This window comes from Stegostoma tigrinum, chromosome 40 (genome assembly GCF_030684315.1).
Source record: "Stegostoma tigrinum isolate sSteTig4 chromosome 40, sSteTig4.hap1, whole genome shotgun sequence".
In the NCBI taxonomy this organism is placed as follows: domain Eukaryota; kingdom Metazoa; phylum Chordata; class Chondrichthyes; order Orectolobiformes; family Stegostomatidae; genus Stegostoma; species Stegostoma tigrinum.
In genome coordinates this window covers 14,490,718-14,508,982 of record NC_081393.1, presented here as the reverse complement: position 1 = coordinate 14,508,982, position 18,265 = coordinate 14,490,718, and the positions used below count along the sequence as shown (strand labels likewise).

Genomic DNA, 18,265 nt, shown 5'->3' with positions numbered 1-18,265 from the left:
ACTTGTCCAGTCAGAGAGCTATGGCTGACAGGTAAGAGGTATGCCAGACAGCCCTGATAGAGCTGACTGTGTCAAGGTTTCTCCAGATGTAAACAATGGGTGACCTGGTGATAGGATACTGGTCTCTGTAGTTATTTCAACAACATCAAGTGATGCAGAAACAAAAGAACAAGCACACCCATGTCAACTGAAAAAGAAACTATAGAAGCTAGGTGACATTTCATTGAAGTGTGAGTAGCTGTAAGGCAGTGTTCAGGGTAAAACATCTGCATTTTTATTTATAGATAGTAAGAACTGCCGATGCTGGAGTCAGAGATAACACAGCGTGGACCAGGCGGCGCATGCAGCATCAGAGAAGCTGGAAGGTTGACGTTTTATTTGTCATAAAATCCATTCAAACAGTTCTTACACTTGTGTAAAATGGCTTGGATTTCCCATTTTTGTGTTTGAAATTTTTGCAAAAAGTACATCGCAACCTCTAACGTACTCAGTGACTGCCCACTATGGTAAACAAATTGAAAAATGAGACGAATGAACCATATGTCACGCTGGGATCTGACTTGTCCGGTATTACTGTCACAGCTTAGTCCAAGTCATAGCCATTGGGTAAATAATGCAACTTCACCACATGGAATCCAGCCATTCAAGAATTGGTTGAGCCCCACCTTTCTCTGGGCCATCAGAAATGTCCATTTTCAATGAAAAGCAAATAATGCCACTGCCTGAGCCTGTTATTTGAATAATGAGTGACTAAGAAATTCAAGGCACATGCAGTTAACCAGTTAAGAACTAATGAGGATTTCTTGAACGAATATTAAACTCGGACCTTCGGTTAGTATACACCTTTTTTGGCCAGGACAGCAAGTGGAGAGCTATGGTCAGTGTGTCTCTCTCTCCTGCTTAACCATCCCTGTGAATTGTCATATACTTGAATTTGTATTAGGGATTGGAACACAGTAGCAACTTTGTGGTGATATCACACAGCTGCAGCTCACTAAGTTTTAATACCAAGAGTGTGGTTGGATCAGAACGCTGGAGGAAAAACCACTATTTATGGTTACATGAGAACTCTCTCCTTGTTGGAAGACAATTTGAGAACACATGAAGTTAGGTTAGTCCTTACCTAACATTTCGATAAGTCAGAGCCTGATAAGTGAATGATTATCATCTACAGCAGGATTTAGTATTAATATTCAATAAATAATGTTACTTTGAAGACCAGATGAAACCTGAAGACAGTTTGAAATGTTAGCAAAGATTTGTAGCTCAGGTTGTGGCTGAGGTTGTTGACTTGCTTGCTGAGCTGGCATAGAACTTAGAACATTACAGCACAGTACAAGCCCTTCGGCCCTCGATGTTGTGCCAACCTGTCATACCGATCTCAAGCCCATCTAACCTACACTATTCCATGTATGTCCATGTGCTTATCCAATGACAACTTAAATGTACCTAAAGTTGGTGAATCTACTACCGTTTACAGGCAAAGCGTTCCATTCCCTTACTACTCTGAGTAAAGAAACTACCTCTGACATCTGTCCTATATCTTTCACCCCTCAATTTAAAGCTATGCCCCCTCGTGCTCGCTGTCACCATCCTAGGAAAAAGGCTCCTCCTATCCACCCTATATAACCCTCTGATTATTTTATGTTTCAATTAAGTCACCTCTCAACCACCTTCTCTCTAATGAAAACAGCCTCAAGTCCCCCAGCCAAACATACCCTTGTTTTTGTTCAGGCGTTCTGTCACCATGCGAGGTAACCTCATCCATGAGGCCTCCGATGAAACGACATTGGTCTACTCCACTTGCAATTTATACCATCCGGTCCGTTATGGTGAGTAGTGTCATTTTCAGGATTTGATCTGTATGGGTTTGTATATGAGGTCTAATTCTGTGTTTCCTGTGCGTGTCTGTTTGTAGCCCACAAGCCTACAGCCACTCTCTGACAAACACTCAAGGATTAAAGACCCCACTCCTACAACATGCAGAACCAATATGGTTTACAAAATACCATGCAACAACTGTCAAACATTACATCGGACAGACAGGAAGGAAACTAGCCATCAGAATACACGAACATCAGCTAGCAGCAAAATGACACTACAAACTTTTCTTAATTTCAATACATTCAGACAATGAAGGCCATCAGTTTAACTGGGAATGTAACCATAGTCGCCCAAGCCAAACATTAGACACACATAGGAATTACTATAGGAAGGTTCTCAACCTGTAATGCTATCAACAAACATATACAATTGGATCCTATGTACAAACTCATACAAATCAAAAGCGGAAATGGCACTACTCACCATCGTGAACCAGGCAGTATAAATTCCAGAGATAACGGGAACTGCAGATGCTGGAGAATCCAAGATAATAAAGCGTGAAGCTGGATGAACACAGCAGGCCAAGCAGCATCTCAGGAGCACAAAAGCTGACCAATTCCAAGCAGAGTAGAATAACATTGCTTCAGCAGAGGCCTCGCCTGGTGCCAAAACGTCTGAACGAAAGAAAGCTAGCTCGGAGAGCAGGTCAACAACCTCAATGAAGGCAGTTCTTGACTTTAACTTCTCCACCCGAGTCTGTAAAGAACCTGTACTTGCTGTGGTGTTCAACATACGAGATATTTCTCCAATGATTGTTATATTAAATGATTAAGTGCAATAATTCACCCACGTTAGTGGATGTCAATACACTTAATTGTCACACTTTGCTTCAACATAACTTTGCTGCAACATCTCAAGCCATTTTGTCGGATGAGATTGAAAAGCAAAAGTTTGTGGCTAAGGGCAGTCCTGGAAATCGCTTAAAGGTGGCATAAAGGGGGTTGTACCAAATGATCCAAGGTGGCGTAGAATAAGATAGCTGTCAAGGGATCGTGCACTTTCACAGAACTTGTTGACTCAAAATTATATATTTAATTAGCTTTTTCGCGCGCGTTGACGCAGTCAACCATTTTAAATCCTCTTCAGATGTAAATCCAACCTGTTAATTGAAGACGGAGGCTGTAAAATAACATTATCATTTGCATTAACCCGGAACTGCTTCACCTATGTGAAGAGGTCGTTTCCAGCATAGAGGAAGCGAAGTGATCGAACAGCTCTGTGCTTTGGCGGAGTCGTTCACGCAGCTAGCGATCGTGGACGAGAACATGATCTGCAGCATTATGTGTGCAGCAACACTTGTCAGAGCGCAGTTAAAATGCCTCTGCACTTCAGATCTCTAACGGGACTGACACGCGTGAATTTTCCGCAATGCCGAATGCTACACAGAGACGGGTTTGATCGCTGCTTGCCGAGTTTATTTCCTGACCCAGAGAAGGTTTTACAAACCCGGGGACGGAGGTTGGCTTTCACCGTGAACTCTCCCTGGAAGCGGCGCGATCAGGTTGAGCTGATGATGGGAACAGAAGCTGCTCGGAAACGCGTTTGCTCCAGAACTGTGGCTGTTGAACTTCACAGTAAAAGTCGGGCAGTGACCAGGATTTCAGTGGAGGGCAACATTGGTAGGGCTTCGTAAGGAAAATTCAGAAATATAAAATTGACTATCACGTGAATTATAGGTTAATCGCACTAGTTTAAAGAGAATAATACAAGTGTTTTTATTTGAAAAGGAATGGAATGATCATTTAAAAAGGTGCCTATTTTGAACAATAGGAAACGGTGCGAATTAAGCGGATAAATGTGAAAATCTTGGGGATTGTGCGAGACATATTTTGAAGTGCGTAGTCCGCTCGTTTCCTTGTGCCCATCGTGTTAAAGCCGATACACATGGCACCGTTTTCTTCCACCGTATCTTTCTCAACGCCAAATTTGTATACCAATGGGAATTTACTAAATTTCTCAGACGCTTGTAGAATTCTCGGCTTCGAAAAAGCAAATGGTATCATGCATTTCGTCCTGTGAGGTGTTGCTTTCTTTTTTGTTTTTTGCTGCGACTTTAGTTCTTTACGGTTCACCTTAGTTTCTCGATTTAAAACAAATGCAGATTTTAGAATTCTAATGAAAAATAAACTGTAAAACTACTCTGTACAATGATACATTTTAAAGCTGCTTGTTGACATGATTGTTACGAAGGTTAAATAGTTTCGCTCAAAGATAATGAGAACTGCAGATGCTAGAGAATCCGAGGTAACAAAGTGTGGAGCTGGAGGAACACAGCAGGCCAAGCAGCATCTCAGGAGCACAAAAGCTGACGTTTCGGGCCTAGACCCTTCATCAGAGAGGGAACTGGAATAAATAGGGAGAGAGGGGGAGGAGGACCGATGATGGGTGGAGAGGAGAGTAGAGGTAGGGAGGGGATAGGTCAGTCCAGCGAGGATGGAGAGGTCAAGGGGGCGGGATGAGGTTAGTAGGTAGGAAATGGAGGTGCGGCTTGAGGTGGGAGGAGGGGATCGGTGAGAGCAAGAACAGGTTAGGGAGGCAGGGACAAGCTGGGCTGGTTTTGGGATGCAGTGGGGGGAGGGGAGATTTTGAAGCTGGTGAAATCTACATTGATACCATTGGGCTGCAGGGTTCCCAAGTGGAATATGAGTTGCTGTCCCTGCAACCTAGGGCTGGTACCATTATGGCACTGCAGGAGGCCCATGATGGACATGTCGTCTGAGGAATGGGAGGAGGAGTTGAAATAGTTTGTGACTGGGAGGTGCAGTTGTTTACTGCGAACTGAGCAGAGGTGTTCTGCAAAGCACTCCCCAAGCCTCCGTTTGGTTTCCCCAATGCAGAGGAAGCCACACCATGTACAGCAGATGCAATATACCACATTAGCGGATGTGCAGGTGGACATCTGCTTGATGTGGAATGTCATCTTGGGTCCTGGGATGTGGGTGAGGGAGGCGGTGTTGGAGCAGGTGTAGCACTTCCTGCGGTTGCAGGGGAAAGTGTCGGGTGTGGTGGGTTTGGAGGTGAGCGTGGAGCAGACAAGGGAGTCATGGAGAGAGTGGTCTCTCCGGAAGGCAGACAAAGTTGGGGTGGGGTGGGAAAAATGTCTTTAGTGGTGGGGTTGGATTGTAGATGGCGGAAGCGTCGGAGGATGATGCGTTGTATCCAGAGGTTGGTAGGGTGGTATGTGAGGACTAGGGGGATTCTCTTTTGGTGATTATTGCGAGGGTGGGGTGTGAGGGATGAGGTGTGGTAAATGTCGGAGACACGGTCGAGGACACTCTCGAGCACTGCGGGGGTGATGTTGCAGCCCTTGAAGAACGAGGACATCTGGGATGTGCGGGAGTGGAATGTCTCCTCAGTTAGCCCCTTAGTCTGTAGGAAGTGGGAGTTTTCCTTCCCAAAATCCACAAATCCGCCTGCCCTGGTCGACCTATTGTCTCCGCCTGCTGCTGCCCCACCGAACTCATCTCCACCTATCTGGACTCCATTTTCTCCCCCTTGATCCAGGAACTCCCCACCTACGTCTGTGACACCACCCACGCTCTTCACCTCCTCCAGAACTTCCAATTCCCTGGTCCCCAACACGTCATTTTCATCACCACGGATGTCCAGTCCCTATACACCTGCATTCTCCATGCAGATGGCCTTCAGGCCCTCTGCTTCTTCGTGTCCCGCAGGCCCGACCAGCCCCCCTCCACCGACACCGTCATCCGCCTAGCCAAACTCGTCCTCATCCTCAACAACTTCTCTTTCGATTCCTCCCACTTCCTACAGACAAAGCGGGTGGCCATGGGTACCCACACGGACCCCAGCTATGCCTGCCTCTTTGTAGGTTATGTGGAACAGTCCCTCATTCGCACCTCTTCCTCCGTTACATTGACTGTATCGGCGCGACCTCTTGCTCCCAAGAGGAGCTCGAACAGTTCATCCATTTCACCAACACCTTCCACCCCAACCTCAAGTTCACCTGGACCATCTCCAACACATCCCTCACCTGGACCTTTCTGTCTCCATCTCGGGCAACCAGCTATAAACCGATGTCCATTTCAAACCCACTGACTCCCATAGCTACCTAGAATACACCTCCTCCCTCCCACTTTCCTGCAAAAATTCCATCCCATATTCCCAATTCCTTCACCTCTGCTGCATCTGCTCCCAGGATGAGGCATTCCACTCCCGCACATCACAGATGTCCTCGTTCTTCAATGGCCGCAACATCACCGCCACAGTGCACGAGAACGTCCTCAACCATGTCTCCTGCATTTCCCGCACCTCGTCCCTCACACCCAGCCTTCACATACCACCCTACCAACCTTCGGATACAGCACATCATCCTCCGACACTGCCGCCATCTACAATCTGACCCCACCACTAAAGACATTTTTCTCCACCCATCCTTGTCTGCCTTCCAGGGAGACCACTCTCTCCGCGACTCCCTTGTCCGGTCCACACTCCCCTCCAACCCCACCACACCTGGCACTTTCCCCTGCAACCGCAGGAAGTGCTACAGCTGCCCCCACACTGCCTCCCTCACCCCCATCCCAGGCTTCAAGATGACTTTCCACATCAAGCAGATGTTCACCTGCACACCCGCCAATGTGGTATACTGCGTCCGCTGTACACGGTGTGGCTTCCTCTGCATTGGGGAAACCAAGCGGAGGCTTGGGGAGCGCTTTGCAGAGCACCTACACTCGGTTCACAGTAAACAACTGCACCTCCCAGTCGCAAACCATTTCAACTCCCCCCTCCCATTCCTTAGACGATATGTCCATCCTGGGCCTCCTGCAGTGCTCTAATGATACCACCTGAAGGCTGAAGGAACAGCAACTCATATTCCGCTTGGGAACCCTGCAGCCCAATGGTATCAATGTGGATTTCACCAGCTTCAAAATCTCCCCTTCCCCCACTGCATCCCAAAACCAGCCCAGCTCGTCCCCGCTTCCCTAACCTGTTCTTCCTCCCACCTCAAGCTGCACCTCCATTTCTGACCTACTAACCTCATCCCGCCCCCTTGACCTGACCTATCTCCTCCATACCTCCCCACCCACACTCAGCTATCCACCTATCTTCTCTATCCATCTTTGGTCCGCCTCTCCCTGTCTCCCTATTTATTTCAGAATCCTCTCCCCATCCCCCTTTTCTGATGAAGGGTCTAGGCCCGAAACATCTGCTTTGGTGCTCCTAAGATGCTGCTTGGCCTGTAGTGTTCTTCCAGCCCCACACGTTTTGTTATCTTAAATAGTTTCACTGCTCAGTAGATGCCGGCTCTTAACTTTCCGAAATACAAACACGTAACGAAACATAGATCCTGACTTTTTTTTAATAGGGCCACAGAGCTCAAGACCAACGAAGTTATGCTGAAATTTTGTAATACACCATTTAAAATTCACTTGAAGTGTTAATGTACCATGTATATTTTTAGAAAAATGTGAACAGTAAGAAGTTAACATGAATGGTTCCAGGGAAGACAAACTTCAGCTATGAGAGAGTAGTGAAATTGTGTTGGGTTTGCTTTCCTTTCAGAACAAAAAGATACAAGATTTGACAGAGGTTCTCAAAATCATGAGTGGTCTGAAGAAGGGTCAGCTTTCCTGCTGCTTGGCCTGCTGTGTTCATCCAGCTCTACACCTTGTTATTTCATATAGTGTGTAGTTTGGGTTTGGAATGCACTACCTGGTACTGTAGTGGAGGCAGGTTGAAACAAAATCTTCAAGAGGCAGACGATGATTACATGTGCACAATTATGATGAAAAAGCAAGAGAATAACAATAACCCATAATAGTCATTTGGTTGAGTGGTGCTGACAGTGCCTTCAAGTTTCATCCAGAGACACGTGTAATCTTTCCTCACTACCATCTGAAAGCCACAAGCGTGGTCTTCTAGAATGCATTTTACAAGATTCTAACATAATAAAGTGTGAAGCTGGATGAACACAGCAGGCCAAGCAGCATCTCAGGAGCACAAAAGCTGACGTTTCGGGCCTAGACCCTTCATCAGAGAGGGGGATGGGGAAAGGAAACCGGAATAAATAGGGAGAGATGGGGAGGCGGACCGAAGATGGATACAGGAGAAGATAGGTGGAGAGGAGAGTATACGTGGGGAGGTAGGGAGGGGATAGGTCAGTCCAGCGAAGATGGACAGGTCAAGGAGGCGGGATGAGGTGGTAGGTGGGAAATGGAGGTGCGGCTTGAGGTGGGAGGAAGGGATGGGTGAGAAGAAGAACAAGTTAGGGAAGCAGAGACAGGCTGGACTGGTTTTGGGATGCAGTCGTGGGGGGGGTGGGAAAGGCTGGGCTGGTCTTGTGATGCAGTGCGGGGAGGGGAAGAACTGGGCTGGTTTTGGGATGCGGTGGGGGAAGGGGAGATTTTGAAGCTGTGAAGTCCACGTTGATACCATTGGGCTACAGGGTTCCCAGGCGGAATATGAGTTGCTGTTCCTGCGACCTTCAGGTGGCATCATTGTGGCACTGCAGGAGGCCCATGATGGACATGTCGTCTGAGGAATGGGAGGGGGAGTTGAAATGGTTTGCGACTGGGAGGTGCAGTTGTTTATTGCAAGTCGAGCAGAGGTGTTCTGCAAAGCGGTCCTCAAGCCTCCGCTTGGTTTCCCCAATGTAGAGGAAGCCACACCAGGTACAATGGATACAGTATACCACATTGGCAGATGTGCAGGTGAACATCTGTTTGATATGGAAGGTCATCTTGGGGCCTGGGATAGGGGTGAGGGAGGTGGTGTGGGGGCAAGTGTAGCACTTCCTGCGGTTGCAGGGGAAGGTGCTGGGTGTGGTGGGGTTGGAGGGGAGTGTTGAGCGGACAAGGGAGTCACGGAGAGAGTGGTCTCTCTGGAAGGCAGATAAGGGTGGGGATGGAAAAATGGCTTGGGTGGTGGGGTCGGATTGTAGATGGTGGAAGTCTCGGAGGATGATATGTTGTATCCGGAGGTTGGTGGGGTGGTATGTGAGGACGAGGGGGATCCTCTGGGGGCGGTTGTGGCGGGGTGTGAAGGATGTGTTGCGGGAGACACGGTCAAGGGCGTTCTCGACCACTGCGGGGGAAAAGTTGCGGTCCTGGAAGAACTTGGACACCTGGGATGTGCGGGAGTGGAATGCCTCATCCTGGGAGCAGATGTGGCGGAGGCGGAGGAATTGGGAATAGGGGATGGAATTTTTGCAGGAGGGTGGGTGGGAGGAGGTGTATTCTAGGTAGTTGTGGGAGTGGGTGGGCGTGAAATGGACATCAGTTTATAGCTCGTTACCTGAGATGGAGACTGAGAGGTCCAGGAAGGTGTTGGAGATGGCCCAGGTGAACTTGAGGTTGGGATGGAAGGTGTTGGTAAAGTGGATGGACTGTTCGAGCTCCTCTGGGGGGCAAGAAGTGGCGCCGATACAGTCATCAATGTAACGGAGGAAGAGGTGTGGTTTGGGGCCTGTGCAGGTGCGGAAGAGGGACTGTTCCACGTAACCTACAAAGAGGCAGGCATAGCTTGGGCCCATGCGGGTACCCATGGCCACCCCCTTTGACTGTAGGAAGTGGGAGGAATCGAAAGAGAAGTTATTGAGGCTGAGGACGAGTTCAGCTAGGTGGATGAGGGTGTCAGTGGAGGGGTATTGGTCGGGCCTGTGGGACAGGAAGAAGCGGAGGGCCTTGAGGCCATCTGCATGAGGAATACAGGTGTATAGGGACTGGACGTCCATGGTGAAAATGACGTGTTGGGGGCCGGGGAATTGGAAGTCCTGGAGGAGGTGGAGGGTGTGGGTGGTGTCACGGACGTAGGTGGGGAGTTCCTGGACCAAAGGGGAGAAAATGGAGTCCAGATAGGTGGAGATGAGTTCGGTGGGGCAGGAACAGGCTGAGACAATGGGTCGACCAGGGCAGGCAGGTTTGTGGATTTTGGGAACGAGATAGAAATGGGCCGTGCGGGGTTGGGGAACAATGAGGTTGGAGTCTGTGGGTGGGAGGTCCCCTGAGGTGATGAGGTCATGGATGATGTTGGAGATGATGGTTTGATGCTCGGGGGTGGGGTCATGATCAAGGGGGCGGTAGGAGGAGGTGTCGGGGAGTTGGCGTTTGGCCTCGGGGATGTAGAGGTCAGAGCGCCATACTAACACTGCGCCACTCTTGTCTGCGGGTTTGATGGTGAGGTTGGGGTTAGAGCGGAGGGCTGCTTGTTCTGCGGGGGAGAGGTTGGAGTGGGTTAGAGGGGTGGAGAGGTTGAGGCGGTTGATGTCTCGACGGCAGTTGGAGATGAAGAGGTCAAGGGAGGGTAGGAGACCTGGGGGTGGTGTCCAGGAGGAGGACTTGTGCTGGAATTGGGTGAAGGGGTCAGTGGAGGGAGGGTTCGGCTCCCAGTTAAACAGGTAAGCGTGGAGGCGAAGGCGGCGGAAAAACTGCTCGATGTCCAAACATGACTGGTATTCATTGACGTGTGGGTGGATGGCGACAAAGGTGAGCCCCTTGCTTAGGACTGACGTCCACGTTCTTCCAGGACCGCACCTTTCCCCCCGCAGTGGTCGAGAATGCCCTCGACCGCGTCTCCTGCATTTCCCGCAACACATCCCTCACACCCCACCCCCGCCACAACTGCCCCCAGAGGATCCCCCTCGTCCTCACATACCACCCCACCAACCTCCGGACACAACGTATCATCCTCCGACACTTCCGCCATCTACAATCCGACCCCACCACCCAAGCCATTTTTCCATCCCCACCCTTATCTGCCTTCCGGAGAGACCACTCTCTCCGTGGCTCCCTTGTCCGCTCCACACTGCCCTCCAACCCCACCACACCCGGCACCTTCCCCTGCAACCGCAGGAAATGCTACACTTGCCCCCACACCTCCTCCCTCACCCCTATCCCAGGCCCCAAGATGACATTCCACATTAAGCAGAGGTTCACCTGCACATCTGCCAGTGGTATACTGCATCCACTGTACCCGGTGTGGCTCCCTCTATATTGGGGAAACCAATCGGAGGCTTGGAGACCGCTTTGCAGAACACCTCCACTCAGTTCACAACAAACAACTGCATCTCCCAGTCGCAAACCATTTCCACTCCCCCTCCCATTCTTTAGATGACATGTCCATCATGGGCCTCCTGCAGTGCTACAATGATGCCACCCGTAGGTTGCAGGAACAGCAACTCATATTCCGCCTGGGAACCCTGCAGCCTAATGGTATCAATGTGGACTTCACCAGTTTCAAAATCTCCCCTTCCCCAACTGCATCCCTAAACCAGCCCAGTTCATCCCCTCCCCCCACTGCACCACACAACCAGCCCAGCTCTTCCCGTCCACCCACTGCATCCCAAAACCAGTCCAACCTGTCTCTGCCTCCCTCACCTGTTCTTCCTCTCACCCATCCCTTCCTCCCACCCCAAGCCGCACCCCCATCTATCTACTAACCTCATCCCACCTCCTTGACCTGTCCGTCTTCCCTGGACTGACCTATCCCCTCCCTACCTCCCCACCTATACTCTCTCCACCTATCTTCTTTTCTCTCCATCTTCAGTCTGCCTCCCCCTCTCTCCCTATTTATTCCAGAACCCTCACCCCATCCCCCTCTCTGATGAAGGGTCTAGGCCCGAAACGTCAGCTTTTGTGCTCCTGAGATGCTGCTCGGCCTGCTGTGTTCATCCAGCCTCACATTTTATTATCATGTTGTAATTACATGGTTGGACTGTCACGAGTGTATGACTAACCAAATTGTGAGTACGCCTTGAAAAACGGGTTGAGTGTAAAAGCAGCTTGTGTTCTTGAAGAACGTATGTTTATAAATATCAGGGCATTTTCAAATGTTTTTCGTAAGATGTAAGTGTTTTTGGTTCCACTAGCATTTGTTTGGAGAGCTGTGGTGTGGTATTTCCATGCATGTCCTACACTTGTCCAAGGTGATAGGGGTGCACGTTTGGAAGATGCTGTTAAAACAGGCTTGATGAGTTGCTGCAGTGATTCTTGGACGTGGTATGTACTGCTGTTACTGTGTTCTGAGTGAATGTTTATGGCGGTGAACCAAATGCCAAATGATCTGGTCTTGTCAGCACACTATTTGTGTGACTGATCCAGTTACGGTTTTGATCCATGATAACCTGTTGGATTTTATTCTGGAATTCTGTGATGGCAGTGCCATTCAGTGTCAAGGTCAGATTGTGTTCTGCTGGAGGTGATTCTTGTCTGCTATTTGTACAGCATAAGCATTATTTGTCAATTACTAAGCTTATTGGAGCTTCTTGCTATGATTCAGTGAGAAGCCTTCATTCTGTTTTTGTGATGGAGTGAAGGTCACTTATGAAGCAGCTAAAGATGATTGGGCCTATGACAGTTCGCTAAAGAAGTCCTGCAGCAATGACTAGGGTTGGGACAATGGGCCTGCAATAATCACACAGCCACCACTGACTGTTGTGACTGTCTGACTCCAGTCACAACAGAATTTTCCACCTGATTACCATTTACTTCACCTTTTCTGTTAGAGTACCTTGGTGATTTCAAACAAATCTTTGGAAATTCATCAAATGCTTTGAAAAAACTCAATATAGGAAGGAGCACGAAGAACAGCCAAACTCTAATCTCGAGATGGTAGGAACTGCCAATGCTGGAGTCAGAGATAACAGTGTGAAACTGGATGAACACAGCAGGCCAGGCAGCATCAGAGGAGCAGGAAAGCTGACTTCGGTTCTGGACCCTTCTTCAGAAATGGGGGGATGGGGGGGGTGGGGAAGAAGGGGACACTGAAATAGATAGGAGACGCAGTGATAGAAGGTGGTAGTGGAGCACATAGGTGGGAGCGATGACAGGCAGATCAAGGAAGGGCGGGATAAAGCTAATAAAGATGAGAAGTAGGAAGTGGGGGTTGGTCAGTGAGGAGGGAGTGGCAGATAGGTGGGAGAGAAGACAGATGGGTCAAGGAGGTGGGGATGGCGGTGGGAGGGTGCTGTTCTTGGGATGAAGTCGGGGTGGGGAGATTTTGAAGCTGGTAAAGTCCACATGGAGACCATTGGGTTGCAGGGTTCCAAGGCAGAAAATGAGGTCTTGTCCCTCCAGTTTCCCTGTGGCATCGCTGTGACAGTGGAGGAGGCCCAGAATGGACATGTCGTCCAGGAAGTGGGAGGGGGAGTTGAAGTGGCTCGCAACTGAGAGGCGTTGTTGTTTGTCTGAGCATAGGTGCTCGACAAAGCAGACTTCAAGCCTCTGCTAGGTCTCCCTGATTGCAGAGGAGGCCACATCAGGAATAGTGGATACAGTATACCACATTAGTGGATGTGCAGGTGAACATCTGTTTAATGTGGAAGGATTTTTGTTTTAGCGCCTGGGATGGAGGTGAGGGGGAAGGTGTGGGGCCAGGTGTTGCACCTCCTGCAGTTGCAGTGAAAGGTGCTTGGGGTGGCGGGGGGGGAGGCTAGCGGGAAGTGTGGAGCAGGTGAGGGAGTCATGGAGAGAGCGGTCCCTCCGGAATGCAGATCAGGGTGGGGAGGGAAATATATCCTTTGTAGTGGGGTCAGATTGCAGGTGGTGGAAATGGCGGAGAATGATGCATTGAATCAGGAGGTTAATGGGGTGATAAGTGAGGACAAACTCTAATCTATTTGTTCAGTTACATATAACTTTTCAATAAATCTCTATGCATTTAAGCATGAGCACATCAAGTGCTGATGTAACATAAGAATGCAACACAAGAAATAGGAGCAGTTATAGGCCATTTGATTCATCCACAGCTTACCATGCCATTAAATGAGATATTGGCTGATTTGATTGTGGTCTTAGTTGTATAACCTCTGATGCCCTTGTGAATCAACAATCTGTCTAAATATATTCAAGGCCAAAGTTAGTGACACAGTTTCAACTGCTGAGGAAGGAAGAGATATTCCAGATACAAACAAAAATCCTCTCATCAATATGAAAGCTAAAAATGCAAGAAGTACCCGACAGGTCGGGCAGTGTCCGTGGAGTGAAAAATAAACAAGGTTTCAAGTCTGAAAAGTTTGGATTTAGCTCATGGCTTGCCAAAATAGCCAAGAAGAACTGGTATGAGTATCCAATGGGATAATCAAAATGCAAACAAAAACTATTGAACACCTCATGATCACATTATTTATATTTCTTGAAGAATGACCAGTATTTTCTGCTTTTACTTAGCTGTCGGTAAATCCACATTTGCTGCACTGTTGGAGCAGGTGGCCAGTAAGCAATGGGAAATTATTCGGGAGCCCATAGCCAAATGGTGCAACATTCCAACATCCAGCTGCAGTGAGGTAAGTATCACACACTTAGAATGTGATTAAAACTGACCAAATTACACATGGAGCTGCTGTGTCTCTAATCAGAACAATTATGATCTTATTCTGCAGTTAAATATTTGTGGTCACAGCTTGTATTCACGAGTCCAGGACACAGTTTTGTTTCTTTTAGCGCTGTCCCAAAGGGGTACCTTTTAGAATTTGGGGCTTTTTAAAAAAATTCTCACCAACTTGTTTACGGATGATACACTCATATAGTTCAGGAACAGTTTTTGTATTTCTGATGACTTCTGGGTTATTTTGACACACACACAAGTAGAAATAGAAAAACTTTTGCCAGTATTGTCATTAATTCTTGTGACAGGAACAAGGTAGAAAATACCACTGACAATAAACAGGAATACTGAAGGTGTGGGATTTAGGTGAAAAAGCAAATCTAAGAAACAAGAGGAATCAGGAGAAAAGTCTACCAGCAAACATAAAAGGAAATCCCAGTGGCCTCTTGAGGCAAATAAATTGTATGTAGGTCATTAAATTAGGAGCAGAGCTGATCAGTGATCCAAAAGAGGATTTGCGTGTGGAGGTAGGGGCATGGCTCAGGTTTTAAGTGAACACCTTGCAATCCTCTTTACCAAAGAGGAGGATACTATCCAGGACACTGTGACAGAGGAGGAAACGCTGCACCAGAAGTAAGACCATAAGACATAGGAGTGGCAGTAAGGCCATTTGGCCCATTGAGTCCACTCCACCATTTAATCATGGCTGGGCATTTCAACTCCACCTACCCACACTCTCCCCGTAGCCCTTGATTCCTTGTGAGATCAAGAATTTATCAATCTCTGCCTTGAAGACATTTAATGTCCCAGCCTCCACTGCGCTCCATGACAATAAATTCTACAGGCCCACCACTCTCTGGCTGAAGAAATGTCTCCTCATTTCCATTTTAAATTTACTCCCTCTAATTCTAAGGCTGTGCCCACGGGTCCTCGTCTCCCCACCTAATGGAAACAACTTCCCAGCATCCACCCTTTCTAAGCCATGCATTATCTTGTAAGTTTCTATTAGATCTCCCCTCAACCTTCTAAACTCTAATGAGTACAATCCCAGGATCCTCAGCCGTTCATCGTACATTAAACCTACCATTCCAGGGATCATCCGTGTGAATCTCCGCTGGACACGCTCCTGCGCCAGTATGTCCTTGCTGAGGTGTGGGGCCCAAAATTGGACACAGTATTCTAAATGGGGTCTAACTAGAGCTTTATAAAGTCTCAGAAGCACATCGCTGCTTTTATATTCCAACCCTCTTGAGATAAATGTTCAAAATGAATAAGACAAGTATTGAAGAGATTGTTGGGACATGACGTCGACAAAGGTACTGGGGCTCTCGGAAATTCATTGAAGGATTTTGAAGGAAATGAGAGTGGAAATCTTAGGAAGAATCTTTTGAGTCTTCCTCGGACTTAGGGGAGGTGCTAGATGACTGGAGAATTGCAAACACTATATGGGCTTTTTCAAGAAAGATTGTAAGGATAATTCCAGCAATTTAGTGACCAGCCACTTGAACTTCAGTGATGGGAAAACGTCAAGAAATGACTATTCAGGATGAAATTAGTAGTCACAAAGGAAAAAGGTGGGTTGATGAGGAAGTGTCGCCATGGTCATTTAAAGGAGAAATCATGTTTAACTAATGTATTGGAGTTTTGGAAGAGGTAACAAAAGGGGTCTGAAGGTAACACTATTGATATGGTATACATGGATGCTAGAAGTTATTTGATACTGCGTGACATGAGATTTTTGTGAGGTAAGTTATAGGTCATGGTACAAATGGTGCAGTAGCACTTGGGATATAAAATTGTCTGAGTGATAGGAAACAGAGTAATGGTCAATGAATATTCTTCAGGCTCGGTGGAGGTTTGTGGTGGAGTTCCCCACAGTCAGTATTGGGACCCTTGCTTTTCCTGATAGATATTACTGATTTGGATCTGGGTGTGCACCTTCGAAACTAAACTTGGAATAATCGTAATCTGTGAGGAGGGGGATGTGGAAGTTCAAAAAGACATTGACAAGTAGTGGAGTGAGCAGATAGGTGGCAAATGAGACTCCATGCAGAGATGTGTGAGGTGATGCATTTTGGTCAGGGGAGCATTGAGAGACCATATAAAATAGTGGGTACCATTCTAATTGGGGCGCAGGAACAGAGACCTGGGTGTACACGTACACAGATGGTGGCAGAACAAGCGGACAGAGCAGTAAGTAAAGTATACAGTGTCCTTGGCTATATTAATAGGGGCATAGAATACAAGAGTGCATTTTATTTAGCTTGCTAGACCTTAGCTGCAGTATTGTGGGTGCCAAAGCACAGGAAAGATGTGAATGCATTGGAGAGAGTTTCCAAGAATGTTCCTCGTGATAAGAAATTTCAGTTATAACGGCAGATTGAAGATATTGAACTTGTTCTTGGACAGACCAAGGTAAAGAGGAGATTTAATAGAGATATTCAAAGTCATATGCAGGCTGGACAGAGGTAGATGCAGAGAAGCTGTTTCTGCCCACAAAAGGGGAAAAAAAAACGAGAGAGCATTGATTTAAAGTGATGCGCAAACGAAGCAAGGTACTGTGAGAAATAACTTTTTCACACCGTGAACAGTTAGGGGAGGAATGCCTTGTCTGGGAAGGCTCAAAGATGAGAGGGAGGCAGCCTGGCATTGGAGGAGTACCTCAAAAATTGTCACTTTTTTTTACTGACAGGGAAACATCTCTGTAATTGGTTGCTGATTGTGGTCATAACAAGATAAGTAAATATCGGTCATGTCATTTTACTGCCAGCTGGTGTTCGTGTATCCTGGTCGTTGGTTTCCTCCCTGTTTGTCCGCTGCATGGACTAATGTGATGTGCAGAATCCCATGCAGCGAGTGTAATAGATCTTGCATTGGACAAACGGGGAGGAAACTGATTGCCAAATTACATGAACACCAGCTGGCAGTAAAACGACAGGACCAATATTCACTTATCTCAATACACCCAGACAATGAAGGCCATCAGTTCAACTGGGCCAAGCGAACAGCAGGCATGCAAGGGAATTTCTAGAGGTCTGGTTCTCAACATGGGACTCCATTAACAAACACATAGAAATAAACACTTATACAGACCACTGGAAGTGACAAGACCCATCGCACCAGAGGATCATATAAATTCGGAATGGAACATAACACCAACACTTCGATTATAAGTCACACTGATTGCCTCGAGTGGTAACAAAATATCTGGACACCACGGAGCAACCGGCTTGGTGAGCAAACAAACAACTGCATCCATAACCCAAGTTACAAATTTTGCTAATACCTTGAAAATCCCACTGTTGTGTGCTTCCTGAACCAAAATACTTGCCCGCACAGTTAATAATAAAACTTGTGAAGTGAAAAATAGTTTTTATTTGGGACTGGTTTACTATAGCTTTATTGCAGCTACAATTTGAAGTTTTGGCTAGGCTTCCTGCAGACATGATAGGACAATCGAGTGTCAAAGACGTTACATCTTTGCAGGATTGCAAAGTTGAAAAGAGAATGCTGTTTAATAAAATACCTTACATTCTGAAGCTCTGGGTGCTATTCATTGTGTTTTCTGAGGCTGCAGAGAGTTGTAGGAGTTGTTGAGGAGCTGTGCCCTCATTGAATTATCTCTAACCAAGGTTAAATTGTTTTTTTTAAAAAATAAACTGTGTCAGAATGTTTCTTTAACATCATTGACTGCAGGTACAAAAAATTGCAAAAGTTGCCTCTTTCTTGCAGTTATGTGGCTAAATGGTGACACAGTTGTTTCCGAGTCAGAAAATTGCGTACTACTCCCACTGTGTTGAACACAAAAATATGGAAAGGAAATGTGAAAAGGAACTGCTAGAGCTCCCATTTTTAATGTGAGATGTTACTACTTTTGAGTGCCAGTGATTTGTGGTTGTGATAAATTCAAGGAATCTAGTTGTTAAACCACATGTGGATGAATTTGTAAACATTCCGGTTATCTCTATACATCTCAAAGTGTTTCACATGAAGAATCGAGCAAACAATTTGAATTCATTTCCTGGGAACATTCACAAAATTGGTTGATCCTATTCAGGTGAGGTTCATATGTTGCATTGTGTCCAATAGTGTTTACTTTGAC

At 47.1% G+C, this 18,265-nt stretch overlaps 2 protein-coding genes across 2 annotated transcripts in view; one reads left to right on the top strand and one right to left on the bottom strand.

Moving 5' to 3' along the window:
- LOC125447937 (histone acetyltransferase KAT6A-like) overlaps positions 1-2,999 on the bottom strand; it is a 440,967-nt gene extending 437,968 nt beyond the window's left edge. Inside the window, exon 1 of the mRNA XM_059641206.1 lies at positions 2,308-2,999. The gene's annotated coding sequence lies outside the window, so the exon portion shown is untranslated. The remainder of the gene's footprint in view (positions 1-2,307) is intronic.
- A 49-nt stretch (positions 3,000-3,048) lies between these two features.
- The window catches only part of LOC125448136 (deoxycytidine kinase 2-like), a 33,983-nt gene continuing 18,766 nt past the window's right edge, over positions 3,049-18,265 (top strand). Inside the window, exons 1-2 of the mRNA XM_048523196.2 lie at positions 3,049-3,503; positions 14,007-14,122. Of these exons, the coding sequence (XP_048379153.1) occupies positions 3,200-3,503; positions 14,007-14,122 (420 nt within the window). The 5' untranslated portion in view covers positions 3,049-3,199. The remainder of the gene's footprint in view (positions 3,504-14,006; positions 14,123-18,265) is intronic.